This window comes from Colias eurytheme, chromosome 28, assembly GCF_061535395.1.
Source record: "Colias eurytheme isolate Ceu_HAF_F1 chromosome 28, ilColEury1 Martin Lab GWU primary, whole genome shotgun sequence".
Classification (NCBI taxonomy): Eukaryota; Metazoa; Arthropoda; class Insecta; order Lepidoptera; family Pieridae; genus Colias; species Colias eurytheme.
In genome coordinates, this window is record NC_143007.1 from 5,154,657 (window position 1) to 5,175,168 (window position 20,512).

Consider the following 20,512-nt stretch of genomic DNA (forward strand, 5'->3'; position numbering starts at 1 on the left):
ATCCGCCAGCCAACATAAACAATTTTTTTTATTTTATTCAACTAGTTACATACATATATTTCTAGAGTCGAGACCACTATCTAATAGGTATCATGTATTTTATAAACGAAACTACATTCAAAAATTTAGTTATTGTTTATACGGTGTTAACAATAATTCTGTTTTTTACAAAAAATTAGGCAATTTTATAAATTTATCTGATAATAAATATCAAATATGTGATTTGTTTAAATGATGATAATTTTCAGCTGCCGTTATAGGACGTGACGCAATTCTAAAATTATCTAATTTATTCCAAAAAATATCAATTGTTAACTGATTGCCTGGTAATCGAATTATTTATTATTAAAATATATAAAAATGAATCGCAAAAATGGTGAGCGCATAACTCGAAAACGGCTGAACCGATTTCGTCAATTATTTTTTTTATAATATTCCTTGAAGTTTTATAATGTGATCCATGTCCTGCTATAATACTAATATTATAATTGCGATATATTTGTAAGAATGAATGGATCGTATAGCTATATGAATTTTGGTACACAGATAGGTTACAATCTGAATAATCTCATAGGTCATTATAGGCTATTTTTCATAGTCTATGTACATTGTACGTATTTTTTATGTAAAACGGTTTAGCAGTTTTTGGGTATATATATTATTTTTCATCCCAACTAATATTATTGATGCGAAAATCCGTACGTTTGTATAATTGTTTCGTCTTCACGCCTCAACCATTTAACCGATTTGTATGATATTTGGTAAGAACATAGTTTGAGACCTGAAAAAGGAAATGGGATAGGTTTTATCCAGGAAATCTCACGGGAACTGGAACTGTGCGGGTTTTTCTTTAAAAACGCGGGTGGAAAGGTAGTAGACAATAAAACAACAAAATACAAAAAACATGTTTTATTCACAAGAAAACATTTATAAACCGTATTATACACTATGTATATAATAAGTGGTACACAAGTACCTATCACTTAATACAAACTACATCTATTTATACACAGCAATTCTTACATTATACCCGTAGAGTATTTTTAATTTTTTTTAGAATTAAAATCATGATATGAAATGTGATTTTTACATGAAATTCCATACTAAAAAATAATGTTTTTTTTTGTTTATTTATCTTTAAATTTAAAAAGAATATAGTCAAATATTATAAGTAGGTACTTTTATATAAAAAAAATTAACCCCATAAATGATAAAATAGGGGAATTTTACACTTTAATGAATTTTTCACATTTACTAGTAATATTTGTACCTTATTTAGCTTATTTATGGACACAAATTTGACTATATTTAAAAAAATAATACTTTTAGAATATTAATTAGAAATTTTATACTAGTTTTAATAACCTATTCAGGTCTTATGAGCAGTATTATAATTTCAATCTATACTAATATTATAAAGCTGAAGAGTTTGTTTGTTTGAACGCGCTAATCTCGGGAACTACTGGTACGATTTGAAAAATTCTTTCGGTGTTAGATAGCCCATTTATCGAGGAAGGCTAGAGGAGCGGAGAAATGCGAGTAAAACCGCGTTGCACAGCTATAATGGTATAAAAATATATGGTATAAAAGTATATGGTATAAAAAACCTTAATTCTTACTATAAATTTACGAAGATTATTTTTCCGACCCAAATATCGACCAATAGAATTGCACCATTCGACGTCACGTGGTACAACCTACATGGTATTATACTGATAATTTTTTGAATTTCTCTGGTCGTTGACGTCAAACTGACAGGTTCAATTCAATTGTGAAATTATTGGCCGACATTTGGGACGGAAAAATAATCTCCCGAATACCACACGAGCTTCAAAATTATCTGGCATTTCCCTCAAGGTTTCCTGCAAACAAATAAAGTCGTCAAGTTTTTCAGGAAAAATCACTCGCGCTTCGAGCTCGTGATTTTTTAACCTTGACTAAAAACTTGACTCCTTCATTTGTTTGCAACGAACCTATCGGAAAATACCCGATAATTTTGAAGCTCTTGTGGTATATATAATAAGTGAATATCTAATATCTTAAAAACTAACTTAAATATACAGCATGCATACAATTATTTTTTAAAACAAGTTTATATTAAACGAAATATATGATATAAAGTACCTTATTTATAATAAGTTTTAGAGACAAATAACAACCCACATTTAGTTTTTTTTCTACTAAATTTAAATACCACCTATCTTATACTTATTTATAATATAAATCCTATAAGGATGCCTGGCAGAGATCGCTTATAAGCGATATGGTCGCCTTTTTAAGATTCTTTCTTTTTTTCTGTGTGTGTTAAAAGTATTGTAAAGTTTTTAGTCACCACTTATATACTAAAAAGAGATCAAAAATACTCTCAGTATTTAGAATTTTAACGGATTTTAACCGTGTTTTCGAACCGTTAAATAAATGTACATATATTATATACCTACAATAAAATATATTCACTTATGTATATGATACGTCAAAAATCGTATTTTTGTTTTTAAAAAGTCAGAAGAATCACAGATAGACATCTACAATAGTTAAGAAATATACTATTTATCAACTTAGGGCTGATTTTTTTTATCGTGCAAAACTTAACCGTTTTTGACACAGCAGTTTTGACTGTGCGTTGACTAGTCAGTTCCTTCTTAAATAGAAGATTAGTTTAACTAAAATTTACTTTAATAAAAAAACTAATTAACTTGCTTTTAAAATTAAACAGCCTTATAAATAATAACAGGAACAGTCTTAGTATATTTCGAACTTTTGTTACGAAAAGTAAAAACGTGTCTGTCGTGCACACGTGTCAGAAGTGAAACTTCTTTGACAAGATTCAAGATACCAAAATCTTCGCCTTACTCCATGACGTGACGGTATTGCAATTTTACTCTCAACGCGCCTAAAGAAGTTTCACTTCAAAAAAATATCCATAAAATTTAACTACATCGATATTTTCAGAAATTAACCTTTAAAAGGTACTAAAACATGGGCATAAAATCATCAAAATCAGTTCATGCATTCGCCAACAAACAAAAAAAACTTAAAAATCCAAACAAAAACTAACAAACAAATTTTGTTTTTCTTAAAATCCTCCTTTTTTAAAGTCGGTTTACGATTTCAATCCAAAAGGATATCAAAGCAAATCTCATCAATTCCTGCAAATAATCTAAAACCATTGTCGCTTATAAATTTAAACGAACACCAATCTAACATAACAATAATATTCAATTCCCCCTCTTTATATATTTTATCAACGACCCGCCATTTTGTCGTATCCAAATGCCGATAATACTTATTTAAACACGCAAAAACATCAAAATTTTCATCGAAAATATTCATTTTCAACGTCATTATGAACGATTCGCAATTATTGTATGAAATAACTTGATAATCTTGTAATAAATCGATTATCCATATATATGTTTCGTAATTAAAACAAGTATATAATAAGCTGTCATTTTTGATTCCATGACATTTGAGCGCGGGAAAAAATTGTTTTTTTTCTTTTATGGAATTCCAAATTTGAATTTGAATGTTTTTCGCGGTTTCCTCTCGCATTGGTGTATTCATTTCTTTGAAAATTCTTATATTTATAATCTCTTTTTGTTGCTCTTTTAGTTTGCATTCTGACATTTGTTTGCAAATGCTCATGTTTTCTATGAAATTGGTTATATCGTCGTCAATGTTTTTACATATGGCTGTATCTAATCCTGATCCTGAGCCATTTTCTTTTACTTTTTCATCATTGGTATTGCCATTTACATAATTTTCCTGTTCTTTTTCCACTTTTTCCTTATAAATGTTGCCATCTTCATTATTTTCTATTTTTACTTTTCCATGATTTGTGTTGCTATCTATATTATTTTCTTCCTCCTTTTCTACTATTCCATCATAAGAGTTGCTATCTACATTATTTTCTTCTACTTTTTCTACTTTTCGATCATTAGTGTTGCTATCTACATCAAATCCAAAAACGAAAAGACCATCGCCTTTTTTGTCTTTCGAAAAGTTTAGGCACAATTTATCGTTGTCTTGTATTTCAAAGTTGCCAGATGCTTCCGTTTTTACTTTCTTTGGCTCAATAGTGTTGCTAGAAGCTTTAGTTTTTAATTCCTTCGGCTCACTAGTGTTACTAGTTATATTATTTTTGATGTTGCAAGGTGCTTGAGTTTTTATTTCTTTTGAAGCAATGGTATTGCCAGATGAATTGTTTGTACTATGTTCAGGACGGTATACTTTGCTAAATCCAAATGACCTGGAAGAAACATAAGTATTAAAACAAAATCTTATATATAAAATTCTCGTGTCACAATGTTAGTCTGCATACTCCTCCGAAACGGGTGGACCGATTCTCATGAAATTTTCTGTGCATATCGGGTAAGTCTGAGAATCGGCCAACATCTATTTTTCATATGTACCACGGGCGAAGCCGGGGCGGACCGCTAGTATGTATATAAAACTATCTAATCCTTTCTACTAATATTATAAATGAGTAAGCTTATGAGGATGGATGTATGTGTGTGTTTATTACTTTTTCACGCAAATACTACTGAACCGATAATAATGAAATTTAGCACACATATAGAGGGTAACTTGGATTAAAACATAGAATAGGTTTTATCACGGATATCCCACGGGAAAGGGAACTATGCGGGCTTTTCTTTGCGGGCGGAAAGCTGAACATATTTATGAATTTTCGAAACATTTTGCAAAATAACTATAAAAAAATTTGATACAATAACAATCTTTTTTATAAGTCGGTTAAAATACATAATCTACTCACTTCATTCCCTCACACCAATATATTAAATAGGCATTTCCTATATATTTGACCAATTCGTTCCACACAAAACATTCGACTCTACTTTTCAACGTAGCTTTCCTCTGATTGACAAAAAGGGTCAACTGTTTCACAAAACTCATACAACTCAAGTTGAAATTCATCGAAATCGTCGCATCCGTTCTGTCGCTTTTCAGAAAGTGTAGACACATTTTCATTACGAACAATCTATCTTTTTGTGCATTTATCGTTTTTGGTGTAATTTCTTCCCTTTCTGTTTCCGTTAGTAACGGAACTATATCTTTTATATTTAATAAATCGTTTTCATTATTATTCGGATCTATTGTGTTTATGTATTCGGCCATTTTGTTTTTAACCTCGTTATCTGATAATACTTTGACTTTTGTAATTTGTGAATCTTTTATCTTTTCGTTTGAATCTTTTTCTTCGACGTCGCAAAGTTCGTCGGACAAAGAGTGTGCTTTTTCTTCGATTTTCTCAATCCGTAATTGCCTGTTATAATAAAATATGTTATTATATAATAATAGTCTAATTTTTATACTCTTATGGTCTTACTAATAAAATGTTACCCATTTGCTATGCAGTGGATTAGTTATTGCAATAACCTGTCTCGTTTTTATGATTGACGTTTCATGTGAGCAAGAGCAGGACACAGCTATGGTAGAAAATGGTAGAAATTTATCCATTTTTTAACTTTTTATTAGTAAGGCCGTAAGCTAATATGATAAGAACGAAATTAAATTTTTTATTTCCTTATATATAACTCTCAAAAACTATTGGGACCAAAAAGTGTTTAAACCTAGGTATTAATATGTTACATTTTAACGTAAAAAAAAACAAGTCAAAAATTTTAAATGATATCGAAAAATAATAAGATTTTCATCTAGATGAGATAAAATGAAACGAAAGGAAATCAAATCAAATATAATTCAAATCAAATCAAAATTACCACAAAAACTTACTTTTTCTTAACCTCAACGTAGAACTTTATCTTCGGGTTATCTTTCAGCACGTCCAAAATGCACTCAATCAAAGCCGATTCATCCTTTCCCGGTAACCCGGGATCATTCCGTCTATTCAACGCGCGATTAACCGAATTCACATATTGTTTGTCCTTTTTACTCAATTGCGTTTTCACTTGCGAGAAAGAGACGGGTGTATCGTTGTTGAGTGCTACTAATATGGCTTGTAAAATTTCACGTCGTATTGGATTCGATTGTTTCTTCTTTTTTTCTTGTATGTGCCCGAGGCCCGCGTTTTTTACCTGTAATTAATATATTAACGTTTATTAATCTATACTAATATTATAAAGAGGAAAGGTTTGTAATTATGTATGTATGTATGGTTTTCACGCATAAACTACTGGACCGATTTTGATGAAATTTGGCACAGACAATCTTTAGATCCTGAGAAAGAACATAGGCTACCTTTTATTGTGAAATATGTACCACGGGCGAAGCCGGGGCGGACCGCTAGTATTTAATAATTATGGACAAGTAGCTTTGCGCCCGCGGCTTCGCCCGTGTTTTCAGGAACCGTCCACGTTTTAAGATCAACAGGAGTGGAGCCACGGGGGTGAACCGTGAAACCGCGCTCAGCAGCTAGTCTACTATATAAAATTATAGGTATATTAAGAAGAGCTGGAACGTCAACACATTTACACATTGCACATGTTAGGCCGGGAGATACTGACACAAAATTTCGGGCCATTTGTAACAGGATGGCGGTCTAGAGGGGTCTTAGTACGCAATGACAAAAAGAAAAATGATGGGCAGAACGCTGGTACCGGCGGACTAGTCGCGTGGGCGTTAGTCACACTCGTCGGATAAATAGCGAAAGTCCAACGATTTGTAACACAAAAATTTTAGAATTTACCGATAGCCCTTAAAAAAGATGTAGGCGGTAGTGTCATGCCATACTTTTACGATGTGACTTACAGTCCACCATACCGACGTGAATGCGTTGATTTAAAAAAAAACAATTCAACCATTTGTACCGGGCTCACTTTTGCACAGGTAACCATCGTCGTGCAGCCATTTACTAAAATCGCCATGCCATACTTTTCGGACGATTCCAAATGGTCGCCATACCGCGGAAAATCTGCAAATTTTTGAAATTTTTTTTTCTCGCCAAACGATTTCTACCACCCTACATTTTTGTTTCAACAACTCCTGAATGATTATAAATAGAAGTGTGATAATGCCATACCTGTGGGAGGTGGCGAATGTGTATAAGATTTTTTTCTTATTGTAAGATTTTATTCGTAGTTTGAACGATTTGTAGCAGTATGGCACTAATTTTTCCCTCTATTAAAAGTATGGCAAATATAATAATGGTCACGTTGCATCATATACTTTCCAAAAATGCCGTACTGGTACAAATCGCCAATTCTTTTCATTTTTTTTTTACGTCTTGGCTTAAGTCTTACAATCATCCGCCCCATGTTTGCAATCTGCGATATTTTTTTCTAGGTAGAATTGTATACAAACAAACAGAATATAATGATCCCATACTGTAAAAAAATATTTTACGTATTGTACAGTCGTATTTTTGAAACGTGACGAATAAATTAATTTTCAAGTATGGCAGCACTTTTTCCCCCTACTAGAAGTATGGCAAATATAATAATGGTCACATTTTATCAAATACTCTCCAAAAATCCATATGCAATACTGGTACAAATTGTTTGGCGAAAAAAAAATTTTTTTTGCAGATTTTCGGCGGTATGGTGGCCATTTGGAATCGTCCAAAAAGTATGGCATGGCGATTTTCGTAAATGTCTGCACGATGATGATTACCTGTGCAAAAGTTAGCCTGGTACAAATGTTTGAATTGTTTTTTTTTTTAATCAACGCATCGCGTCGGTATGAGGGGCTGTAAGTTACACCGGAAAAGTATGGCATGACACTACCGCCTACATCTTTTTTATGGGCTATCGGTGAATTCTAAAATTTTTGTGTTACAAATCGTTTGACTTTCGCTATTTATCCGACGAGTTCGACTAACGCCCACGCGACTAGTCCGCCGGTACCAGCGTTCTGAGTTCTGACCATCATTTTTCTTTTAGTCATTGCGTAATAAGACCTCTGTAGAACCGCCATTCTGTTACAAATGACCCGAAATTTTGTGTCAGTATCTCCCGGCCTATGTATGTGTCATATTTTGCAATTGTTTATAAATACAGGGTGATGTAATTGGTGTAGTACGAATATCTAAAAATCTATGAAGAATTTTGCGATACAGTAAATGGAAGAATTATAGACTATTTTACAGTATTTAATAAAATCATTTAATTTTTTGTTCATTTTCATTAGAAATGTCAATTTTTCTCACCAAGGTGGAAATTTGGATGATAAGGATCTTGTTAGAAAAATATAAATTTTGACTAAAATCGGCATTTTTTTTTTTCAAAAATCAAATTACTAATTAATAATCAGAGTTATCACATTATTAAAAAAACGCCCGTTATTTAAATCATTATCAAAACAACCATCCGTGTGTTGGGAGTAAGCGCACGTGTTATTTGTATTGTTTTTATGACCTGAAATTTAATTATTATTTGATAATTGAATGATTATTAATACTTTTATCCAATTGATTATTATTAGAATAAATAATTAACTTCATCAATTGATTTACTTTTAAATTATAATTTTACAGGTAAATTATGAGAGCTTTCATAAGTACATAATTATATTTGCATATATTTATCTACAACGCACCCATTTTTCAATTCAAGTCTAAAATGAAACTAGAGTCGCATTTATTTTTGAACATACTGTAAGTGAAATTGCATAAGTGTGAGTACTGTGAACATGCCAGCTTTCCTTAATTGACCGATAATAAGTCGGGTTTTCCTTCCTGACGCTATAACTCCAGAACGCACGAACCGATTTCCACGGTTTTGCATTCGTTGGAAAGGTCTCGGGCTCCGTGAGGTTTATAGCAAAGAAAAGGTGTCTCTGGTGGCGAAACGGAATTCACCCGGTTTGCTAGTCCATATTATAAATGCGAAAGTAACTCTGTCTGTCTGTTACTCAATCACGCCTTACCTACTGAATCAATTTGCATGAAACTTGGTATAGAGATATTTTGATACCCGAGAAAGGACATAGGCTACTTTTTAACCCGGGAAATAGGATAGGTTTTATCCCGGAAATCCCACGGGAGCGGGAACTATGCGGGTTTTTCTTTGACTGCGCGGGCGAAGCTGCGGGTGGAAAGCTAGTATGATATAAAACCCGATTTAAACCCCGTTTAAACTCACCAAATGTATATCAGGCATGATTGGTTCGGTTATCCCCCCCTCCCTCGCACCGAGCGCACCCCCCTTCCAACCCATAGACTTCATCATTCTGTAAAAACATTCAAATATGTATTTAAAATATAAAATCTTAATATATATAAATCTCGTGTCACAATGTTTGTCCTCAATGGACTCCTAAACCACTCAACCGATTATAATAAAATTCGCACACCATGTGCAGTTCGATCCAACTTGAGAGATAGGATAGTTTAAACATGTAGGTACCACGGGCGAAGCCGGGGCGGACCACTAGTAATATATATAAAAACTAAAACTCAAGCTTGAACATTCTATTAAGATTAATTTCATGGTAATAAATTTAGATTAATTTCTACCATTGTAAAAGGTAGAAAAAGGAGCGTGTGTGCTGAACGCACGTGTCAGAAGTGAAACATCTTTGGAAAGATTCAAAGATACCGAAATCGTCACCTCACTCCATGACGTGACGGTATTGTCATGACGACCTTGACTACAAAATGACTAACCTGATAGCTATATCACTTTCTACTGGTGTCGTCAATCCTTCCATCAATTTAACTTTTACTTTCGGCATGTTTTTTACATCCATTTTGTCTATGGCCGACGCTTTTGGTTTCTCTTTGGTCGCGTTGTTTATGGTCGGTTTACTGTAAAAGTAAAATAAATAGTTTATTTCAAGCACAAATAAGGGTTTATTCAAAATTTATAGGTACACTAGGTTTAGGCCCGCGGCTTCGCCCGCGCAGTCAAAGAAAAACCCGCATAGTTCTTTTCCCGTGGGATTTCCGGGATTGCGTCATTTTCCCGGGATAAAGAGTAGCCTATGCCCTTTCTCAGGTATCAAAATATCTCTATACCAAATTTCATGCAAATTGGTTCAGTAGTTAAGGCGTGATTGAGTCAGACAGACAGACAGAGTTACTTTCGCATTTATAATAGTAGTATCATGAACTCCCACGGAAACGGGAACTATGCGGAAACTTACCTTAAATTTGTATTTTCCACAGGTTTACTTATTTTCATATCCACCTCACTTTTTGAGATTTTAACTTCAATTGGCTTATCTGAGGTTTTTGCTTTTTTCTCTCTGTAATTAGGATAAATACAATTATATAAAATTCAGTACTTTATCTAAATAATAACGTGTATTTTTTTTTTTTTTTTGAAACTGAAAAACTCACTACTCTCATCAGGGGGGAGGGTCAAAAAATAAAAAAAGACGTGTGTCACTCGGGGACTGCCGCGGTAAAGCTATTGCATGCTATGGCTTCAAGCCACACCTCCGTGCCCGTCGGAGTGGGGAGCGTGAGGTTTTTTCGTTACGGAATTTCTGGATTCGGTCCCAGCGCTCAAAGCCCGGGATAGAAGCTATGCAATAGCTTAAAAACACGTCCACATGTAATTTATGGACGCCCCCTTGTAAGTCAAAACTCAAAAACTACTTTACCATATTATTATCTAAAAATAGTTTTACCATACAACTACATATTTACCTAAGTAAATAAATAAATAAAATAGTAGTAATATACTTGTGTTAATCCAAGTTACCCTCTATATTTGTGCTAAATTTCATTGTAATCGGTTCAGTAGTATTTGCGTGAAAGAGTAACAAACATACACATACATACATCCTCACAAACTTTCGCATTTATAATATTAGTAGGATATATTACAGTAGGATAGGACTTACGATTTATTTTTCGGCTCAGTACCGGTATATTTTATTTTGCCTGACTTTTACATCAATTATTGAACATTATTGCTTAAACTAGCTGTTGCCCGCAACTTCGCTTGCGTGGAAAAGATAAATTTTCATGGTATAAGTTTTCATCCCCTATTTTACCCCTTTAGGGGATGAATTTTCTAAAATCCTTTCTTAGCGGATACCTACGTCCTAACATCTACCTGCATGCCAAATTTCAGCCCGATACGTCCAGTGGTTTGGACTGTGCGTTGATAGATCACTATATCAGTCACCTTTGAGTTTTATATACTTATATATCCATACTAATATTATAAATGCGAAAGTAACTCTGTCTGTCTGTTACTCAATCACGCTTAAACTTCTGAACCAATTTGCATGAAATTTAGTATGGAGATATTTTGATACCCGAGAAAGGACATAGGCTACTTTTTACCCCGGGACATAGGATAGGTTTTATCCTGGATATCCCACGGGAACTATGCGGGTTTTTCTTTGACCGCGTGGGCGAAGTCGGGGGCGGAAAGCTAGTACTTATATAAATTGGATAATTCAATAGTCTAAAACATACCTCAAACTGGTGTTTTCTACAGGTTTACTTATTTTCATATCCACCTCACTTTTTGAGATTTTAACTTCAATTGGTTTATCTGAGGTCTTTGCTTTTTTCTCTCTATAATTTGAAAAAAATACAATTAATTATAAAATTTGATACTTTACCTGAATATCAAAGTTTTTTTAAGTGAAACTTCTTTAAAAGCGTTGAGAGTAAAATTTCAAGATGGCAATACCGTCACGTCATGGAGTAAGGCGACGATTTTGGTATCTTCGAATCTTGCCAAAGAAGTTTCACTTCTGACACGTGTGCTCTTTTTTATATATTTACTATAACTAAAACTTAAATACTTACTCAATAACGGGATCTTCAACTTTTTTTAAAAAATCGTTTTTCTTAATTAAATTATTAGTTTTTGGTGGTATGTGTTTATTCTCTTTTATGAGAGTTTCAAATGATTTTTCCTCTACTGGTTTTGTAGGGGTTACTATGGGCGGTATTTTAGCTTCTGTTTTCTTTTCACAACTGAAAAAATTATTAAGTTTACATTATTAGTTGATAATATATATAGCACTAGCGGTCCACCCCGGCTTCGCCCGTGGTACATCTTTACGTTTTCTCCACATAAGAACCACCCTCGTACTTCAAGGAATATAATAAAAAAACTGGTTGTCTGTAAAGTCGGTTTACTGACGATAGTTGAACGTGACAACATCCGATTGTGCTTCTTTGTCACTCGTTCCGCGCTCTCGCTTTCACTTCAAGCCTTACATGGAACGCCTCAGAGCGAGGTAACGCCGCATGAGTCATGTTTTTTCGTGCGTGCAGCCGGCTCTATCGAATTATAAGACGTTGTCACGTCAAAAAATAATTATCGAAATCGGTCCACCCGTTCACGCGTGATGCCGTGACCAAGGAAAACGGGTTTCATTATTATATATAATATTTTTACACTACATAGTATAAAACTAAGTCGATGTCGCTGTCTGTCCGCTTAAATCTTTTAAACTACGCAACGGATTTTGATGCGGTTTTTTTAATAGATAAAGTGATTCAAGAGGAAGGTTACCTATAAGAGTAAGGAACCTATATAATTTATTAGGTTTTAGACAAAGCGGGCGAAGCCGCGGGCGGAAAGCTAGTATTTTATACAATGGAACTACTAGTACTTATATAAAATTTGAAATAGACTGCCTTTAGGCCGCGACTTTGCCTATAAGATTTGTAAGGTCGATAGAAAAATAAATTTAACAACTATGCACATATATATATACATATGTATACGAACATTAATTTCTATTTGTTTGCCTTGCTCAATCTCGAGAACGAATGGACCGATTTAGCTAATTTTTTATATGAAAATAAATAATATGTACATATAAAATAAAACTTACCCAGCATTACTAGATATAGGACTAACAGCTTTGGCACATTTATCTAAAGATTGTAACAACGCATTATTACATTTATTTAATACTTTTTTATCTACATTTTTCACTTTCTCTATGGCTCCTCTCTTGTCTGTTGGTGATTGGTCTATGCCTTTTGGTATAGATAAACTCTGTGGTATGTCTTTTTTTAATTCGTCTCTAAAAATAAATTTGAATATTAGGACAAATGTGTAGTTTTAAACATTAAATATATTTTTTTGCACACTTGATCAACAATATGCATAAAATATACTGATATAAACATAGAAATCTAAATAACAAGACACATAGAAGTGCTATAATGTCATAATTCGTATGAAAACCGCTGTCGCCAAAATCAACACATTCAAACCGAAAGCTAAACAGTACACACAAGTAAACTATGCCTTTTATTGGACAGCTTGATTTTAGTGAAAACTAACTTATCTATTAAATTAAGCTTTTGAATATGTATCCTAACGCACGAATTTACGGTTTATTTTAGAATAACATCCCTAAGTATATGAGACTTTTTGCTCCAATACGAACAAACGTGATAATAAGAATGGTCGACTGTGTCATTCATTGTTATTTCGATTACTATGGTGACACTCGTAATACTTTTAAATATTCTATAATTTTAAGGAAAAACGGCATTATTTCTAAAAAAAAATATTTTCCGATGAAATATTATTCCTTTATAAGTATAATTACAACTTGTGGAAGAATTTCCGCAATGGGAATTGCTGAAACACACCATGTATACACTCATACGTCTCCAGAGCAACTGAACAGTGACGAATGCACTGGTGATGTGCAAATCACCTGAGTGGCGACAAGGTCACGTACGCTTACGACTTCTAGTGTCTTGTTATTTAGATTACTATGGATATAACATAAAATATATGACTAACATAAGACAGAATTACTTCGTAAATTTTAAGTTATTGTTATGAAAACATTTTTTTATAAACTAATGTAGAACATTAAACATTTTGAAAATTAACTTAGAAACTTCTTATTTTTTGCTTCTTTCATGAAAATTAACTTAGAAATTTATTATTTCTTGCTACTTTCATATCATTAAAACAATTTATAAATATTAGAACAGCGCAGAATTAAATAATTTAGCTATTTATAAATAGTCTTACCGTAAATTCTCCAGTATTCCCTTCACAGATAATGTTTCTATTTTCATTGATAATTCATTTATATTACTTTTCTGTGCTTCTAATGATTTTTTAATCTGTGCCGCTGTACTTGTTCTCGTGCTTTCTTTTTTCTTTGCTGATTTTCTACAAAAACAGATAATATATTTAATTAAACAATACAAAAAATATACCGGCCGAATTGATAACTTCTTCCTGTTATTTGAAGTCGGTTAAAACGAGCACACGTGTCAGAAGTGAAACTTTATTGGCAAGATTCAAAGATACCAAAATCGTCGCCTTACTCCATGACGTGACAGACAAACTGTACTAACTTTCCTCATAAAAATAAACATTTATAAAAAAAACATTAAAAAAGTAAACACTTACGTCTTTTTTACTTTCTTTTTACCGAAATCCGGTACCTTTTTGAACGACAATTGCCTGAAACAAAAATATATTGTTTTATTCACATTTATTAAATTTTGTAACTTTTCCGACTAGTCGGATAAATTGATATTATCTATAACATAAAAATGAAAATTGAACAGATATGAATGAAATGTGTTGGTAAGCGCATAACTCTAGAACGGATGAACCGATTTCATTAATTCTCTTTTTATAATATACCTTGAAGTACGACGATGGTTCGTATGGAGAGAATACGTAAACATGTACCACAGGCGAAGCCGGGCTCCTTATAATATTAGTATAGAAGTATAGCCGCTAGTCTATACTTCTATACTAATATTATAAGGAGGAAAGGTTTGTATGTATGTATGTATGGTTTTCACGCATAAATTACTGAACCGATTTTGATGAAATTTGGCACAGATAATCTTTAGACCCTGAGAAAGAACATAGGGTACCTTTTATTGCGAAATATGTACCACGGGCGAAGCCGGGGCGGACCGCTAGTAACTAATAAAAGGTGAAAGAGACAAACGCAGTAAAATGTGGCTAATTAGCTACATTTTGCCCAGCCACTCCCGGCGTCGATTTTACTTCAGTTGTTGAGTGCATCTTAAATAATTTCCACTCACTTTATATAGCACTTTTTGTACCGAGCACACGTGTCAGAAGTGAAACTTTGGCAAGATTAAAAGATACATCGTCACCTTACTCCATGACGTGACGGTATTGCCATGACGCAACCTTGAAATTTTACTCTCTATGCGCGCAGAAGTTTCACTTTTGACACGTATGCTCGGCACACTTTTTAAACTACTACCCACCTTTTAGAAGTATCTTTATCTTGACTAACAGGTGTTATTTCCAATTTATAAGTATCAGAATTTTCAACCACTGTGCCAATCTTTTGTAATAAGTCATTGCACATTGGTGAAAATAGTTCCTCTAAAGCCTTCCTGTTCTTCATAATGCCTAATAAATTCTGTAAGAAAGAAAGAAAAATTAGGCTAAGTGTGTGTCGGACTCGCGACAATGAGGGTTCCTTACAAATAAGCTATTTTTTATTTAAATGGCCCGTTTAAATGGCAATAATGTGGTATTCATGATATTTTAAAGTACATATTATTTTATTATTATTTATTATGTAAGCTATCCTCTATATATAACTTCAAAATAAGTTTACATGCTTTGAAAATAGATATTATCAAAACCTGCATAAATCACATCTTTTATATAATATTTGTTTTATTTTCGTTATTATTTTTCTTTTTTGTGACAGACGGACGGACATACATACATTGAATGACCGGTTGACTTGGTTGGTAGTGACCCTGCCTTCTAAGCCAGAGGTTGTGGGTTCAATTCCCCACCGGGGCAAATATTTGTGTGATGCACATAGATGTTTGCTCTGTGTCTGGGTGTAAATTATCTATAGGTATAAGTATTTATTTAAAATTATATATATGTATGTTTATCAGCCATCTGGTTGCCATAACACAAGCGAAAGCTTAGTATGGGATCAGATCGTGCCGTGTGTGAAAATTATCCTGATTTATTTGATATTTTGACATATTTTACCCTTATTTACGCAACCCTAAAAATAGCACTAGATACTTTACCTGTAGGAATGTAACTTCACTCCTAGCCAAGTTTTCATACATAACACTTGCATTTTTTTCATCACATACAAAATCGTGAAATTTCTGTAGCGTTGCCTTTACAAAAGATGGGGATACAGAATCGACTGCATTTCGTATCGTTTGTAACAATTGCTTGCTTATTTGTTCTTTCTTCGTTTGTACATCGTCATCTGAGGAATCTATGTCGCTGACACTGAAAACAAAAATTATTACTATGTAACAAAAAAAACAAAAAAAATATACCGGCCGAATTGATAACCTCCTCCTTTTTTTGAAGTCGGTTAAAATAAGTTTCCTATGGAATTCTACTATGGGGCAGGGCAGCAGATATAGAAACTATATTTATCTTACAGAAAAGAGCCATTCGTTCTATATATAATTTACGTGCTCGGGACTCACTAAGAGATCTCTTTAAGAATACTGGTATCCTTACTGTACCATCACAGTATATATTTAATAATATTTTGCATGTACACAAAAACGCCGACTTACACACAAGAGTAGGAGATAGACACTGTTATGGCACAAGGAACAGAAATAGAATTGAAATGCCATTTTTCCGATTAGCTAAAGTTAAAAATTCATTTATGGGTCAAGGTATACGCTTTTACAATAGAATTCCTCATAATATTAAAGAGTTTAGTAGTTCTAAAGGCTTTGTCAGATAGGACGCGTATTTTAGCGCTGCGTAGTAGCGCTGCAGCGTCCTGTTTTAAAGTCGCGCGAGGCTTCGTCAAACAGAACGCTTTAGCGCGCGTTAGGACACAGCAATTGATATTATTAAAGCTGCATGTTGTTTACATAATTAAGTATTACTTACGAACAAAACAAGGTACAGCGATATTAACTCCGGAGTCGGAAGAATTTTTTACTTACCAGTTTCATTAATTTCTTCTCCAATTTGTGCCCACAATTTTGCCTTCATTGATATATCTTTATAGTTTATATGAACTATCCTTCGTATTATATAAGCATGGATTTTTTCTAACCAATTCTATCAAATTTTCGGTCATTATGCAGTATTTTATTATTATTTTACGCCTATTAACTCCGACGCTAAAATAAAATTTGTAAAAAAATACAACACCCGACGTTAAAGCGTCCTAACGCCGCGACAGAGCGTTGCGTACTGCTAGCGCCGGCGCTCTGTTTGACAGTATTCTACGATGGTAGTAGAACACATCTTAGCGTCATAGCGCGGCGTCAGCTTAACGCTCTGACGCGCGCTAAGTACGCGTCCTGTCTGACAAAGCCTTAAATTTAAAACTTATATAAAAATGTACTAGTTCAGAGAGCGTACTACAGTATTCAGGAATATATGGACGATAAAAACCCATGGAGGGTTGTCGCGAAAAAACCACAGGACAGTTCTTTGGCATGTTATTATAATATATGATGTTACATATGTATTTTGTAAAATTGTAAAACTGACATGATTTAAAAGAGCAACTATGGAGTTTCTTGCCGGTTCTTCTCCGTAGATACTGCTTTCCGAATCGGTGGTAAATTTTAAAATAAAATATGTAATGACGTTTCAAAAGTGCTTCTATAAGAAGTCTAATTGAATGAATAAATGTTTGAGTTTGAGTTTGAGTTTGAAAAAAGAGTCGACTGCTCATCACTACATAGTATAAAACAAAGTCGCTTTTTCTGTCCCTATGTATGCTTAAATCTTTAAAACTACGATTTTGGATTTGATTTTGATGCAGTTTTTATTTAATAGATCTAAGAGTGATTCAAGAGGATGGTTTATGTATATAATTTTTATACAAAGCGGGCGAAGCCGCGGACGGAAAGTTAGTTTATGTATAGGATACAATAATTAACAATTCTGATTATTACAGACATTAAAAATTATTTTCTAGTAAATGACTGAAATAATATATCCTGAAATAACAGCTATGTTGATAAAATATATATACAGATAAAATTTAAGTTACTTTAAAATTGTATATTGAAAAAAATAAAACTTACCAAACCATTTCTGGCTTCATGTTCTTCGAAATCTTTTCCAAGGATAAAACTCTGAAAAAAAACATGCTTATTATAATATTTAATATATAGTTTTAAAGCTTAAAAATCTATAGGTATTAATATTATAAAGCTGAAGATTTTGTTTGATCGTTTGAACGCGCCAATCTCGGGAACTACTGGTCCGATTTGAAAAATTATTTCCGTGTGAGATAGCCCTTTTATTGAGGAAGGCTATAGGTTATATATCATCTTGCTAAGACCAACAAGAGCGGAGCAATGCGCGTAAAATGGTTTTGGTTATCCTTTAAAACATCTTGACCGAATTATTTAACTTAAATATGACTATTTGAACTTGGCATCCTACTATAAAAAAATTATTGTTGTTTTGTGTATGACTTGTACACTCATAAGTCAGTCTGGTCTGATAATAATAGTTTCAAAAAATTCATATATTTTCAATTCGCTACTGTTTATAAATAATAATAATTAAATTATAAATCACCAATTCGCAATGCAGTTTTCACATTTAACAAGAATTGATGTCAATATAATAATTTCATCAGTTTATTTTTAGTTTTTACACTCCACTGATAACATAATAGTAATTTTGTCTGTTTGTACCGGCTATTCTCTAGAATGGCTGGACCAATTTTGAGGGGACTCTCACTGACAGATAACTGATGTAATAATGAGTAACTTAGCGTTTTCTTATTCTGATATTCCCATAGGATAAATAGGAAAAACTCTATTACTCGGATGAAACCGCGGGCTAGTATTATTATATACTAGATTTTCGCCCGCGGCTTCGCCCGCGTTTTCAAAGGAAAACCCGCATAGTTCCCGTTCCCGTGGGATTTCCGGCATAAAACCTATCCTATGTGTTAATCCAAGTTACCCTCTATATGTGTGCTAAATTTCATTGTAACCGGTTCAGTAGTTTTTACGTGAAAGAGTAACAAACATCCATACATCCATACATCCATACTTACAAACTTTCACCTTTATAATAGTATTAAGATTAAGATTAAAAAACTTACCCAGTATCATTCTTAGTGCTCGCTAATCGCATTTTGAAGTCGTATTTCACCCCGATAATTTTTAACGCCTCCCATAGAGGCAAATACAATTGCCTATAACCAAGACCTAGATCATAGTTTCTGCAAGATATCATATCTTGGAGGAACTTTACTCTATCCATCGGCAGTTCTGGATACTGCAATTTTAATTCCTTGTCGTTTTTTATGAATTGTAATGTCCTGTTCAGCCATTGTAGTTTGAACTCGGATGGTATTTCATCTTTTGGTTTTCCCCTGTAAAAAAAAAAGGTAGTACCTATGAACTTATGAACAATTTCATCTATTAAATCTGTAGAATCAATTTGGATGAAATTTGACACAAAGATAGCTTGAAGTCTGAGAAAGGAGATAAGATAGGTTTTATCCCGGAAATCCTATGAGAACAGAAACTATGTGTGTTTTATCAAAACAGACAAAACTCAAGGCAGAAAGCTAGTTATTTAAAAAAGTAATTGACTAGATTTCTTATAAAAGAAATTTTTTCTATATAACTCAGAAATTCATCATATTAATTAACATTACCATTTAATTATTAATTATACAATGAAAGTCATACATTATTTATGAAATGTGTTAGTATTTTCCCTTTTATTGCCAAAACCCTTTTAGTGTTGATATGATAAAGACATAGGATTGCTGTCAGCTGCCTGTTGCATTCTTCACTATGTAATGTTCTGATTTGATAAACATCCTTTATATATTGTAAACAATACTTGGAAGTAAGCAAAATCACTTGAAAAGCAGAACTTGTTGTTAATAAAAACTAATCTTTTTATAATTAAATCATATCTGTTTATTTTCTTCTGACAATAATTTGCCCAGTAATAAAAATAAAATATTATATATTACTTGGTAAAGTAATTTTTTAGTGAAAATATTTCCTCCAAGTATAAACTATAAAGTGTTATTATTATTATAGATATTTGAGGAACATTTCTAAAATGGTTATGAATGTGTCTTTTTTGTTTGAGCTCAGGCAATCTATACTAATATTTAAAGCTGATGTTTGTATGTTTGAATGCGCTAATCTTAGCAAATACTGGTCCGATTTGAGAAATTCGTATTACATACTAACAATATATTAAAGGCTGAAGAATTTGCCTGTTTTTTACAAAGCACTAATGTCAGGAACCACTAGACCTATTTCAAAAGTCTTTGAGCTTTTGATATGTTTGTGAACCCTGAGTGTTGTAAGCCTTGTATTGTACCACGGGCAGTGCCAAGATGGACTGCTAGTTTTTAATATCTTCAACAATACATAAGCAATTGTTTTAGCTCCACTAGATATCTTCTTATATATAAAAATGAATCGCAAAATGTGTTGGTATATAACTCGAGAACGGCTGAACCGATTTCGATAATTCTTTTTTTATTATATTCCTTGAAGTACAAGGATGGTTTTTATGTAGAGAAAACGTAAATATGTACCACGGGCGAAGCCGGGGAGGACAGCTAGTAAAAATATAACACACACATTGAAACATACCTGCTTGTATTTACAGGTGCCATTTTAATA

At 33.0% G+C, this 20,512-nt stretch overlaps 1 protein-coding gene across 1 annotated transcript; it reads right to left on the reverse strand.

Annotated features, from left to right (window-relative positions):
* Positions 1–2,938: 2,938 nt before the first annotated feature.
* LOC149896641 (uncharacterized) lies at positions 2,939–20,509 on the reverse strand. Its single transcript, XM_090117478.1, has 15 exons — positions 20,483–20,509; positions 18,958–19,230; positions 17,921–17,971; positions 15,926–16,139; positions 15,131–15,288; positions 14,286–14,339; positions 13,899–14,042; positions 12,733–12,927; positions 11,693–11,863; positions 10,066–10,167; positions 9,587–9,727; positions 9,063–9,150; positions 5,758–6,059; positions 4,778–5,287; positions 2,939–4,249 (listed from the first exon to the last, which is right to left on the reverse strand). The coding sequence occupies exons 1-15, from the start codon at positions 20,503–20,505 to the stop codon at positions 3,112–3,114; spliced, it is 3,564 nt and encodes a 1,187-aa protein (XP_089973604.1). The 5' UTR covers positions 20,506–20,509; the 3' UTR covers positions 2,939–3,111.
* Between the last annotated feature and the right edge of the window lie 3 nt (positions 20,510–20,512).

Bases quoted from the DNA above. Each gene is read 5' to 3' on its own strand.
- LOC149896641 (XM_090117478.1), bottom strand. From the start codon at position 20,505: ATGGCACCTGTAAATACAAGCAG. The intron at 19,231-20,482 runs GTATGTTTCAAT...TTTTTTTTACAG, and splicing joins GCACCTGTAAATACAAGCAG to GGGAAAACCAAAAGATGAAA. The intron at 16,140-17,920 runs GTAAGTTTTATT...TTTTGTTTTCAG, and splicing joins ATGAAGCCAGAAATGGTTTG to TGTCAGCGACATAGATTCCT.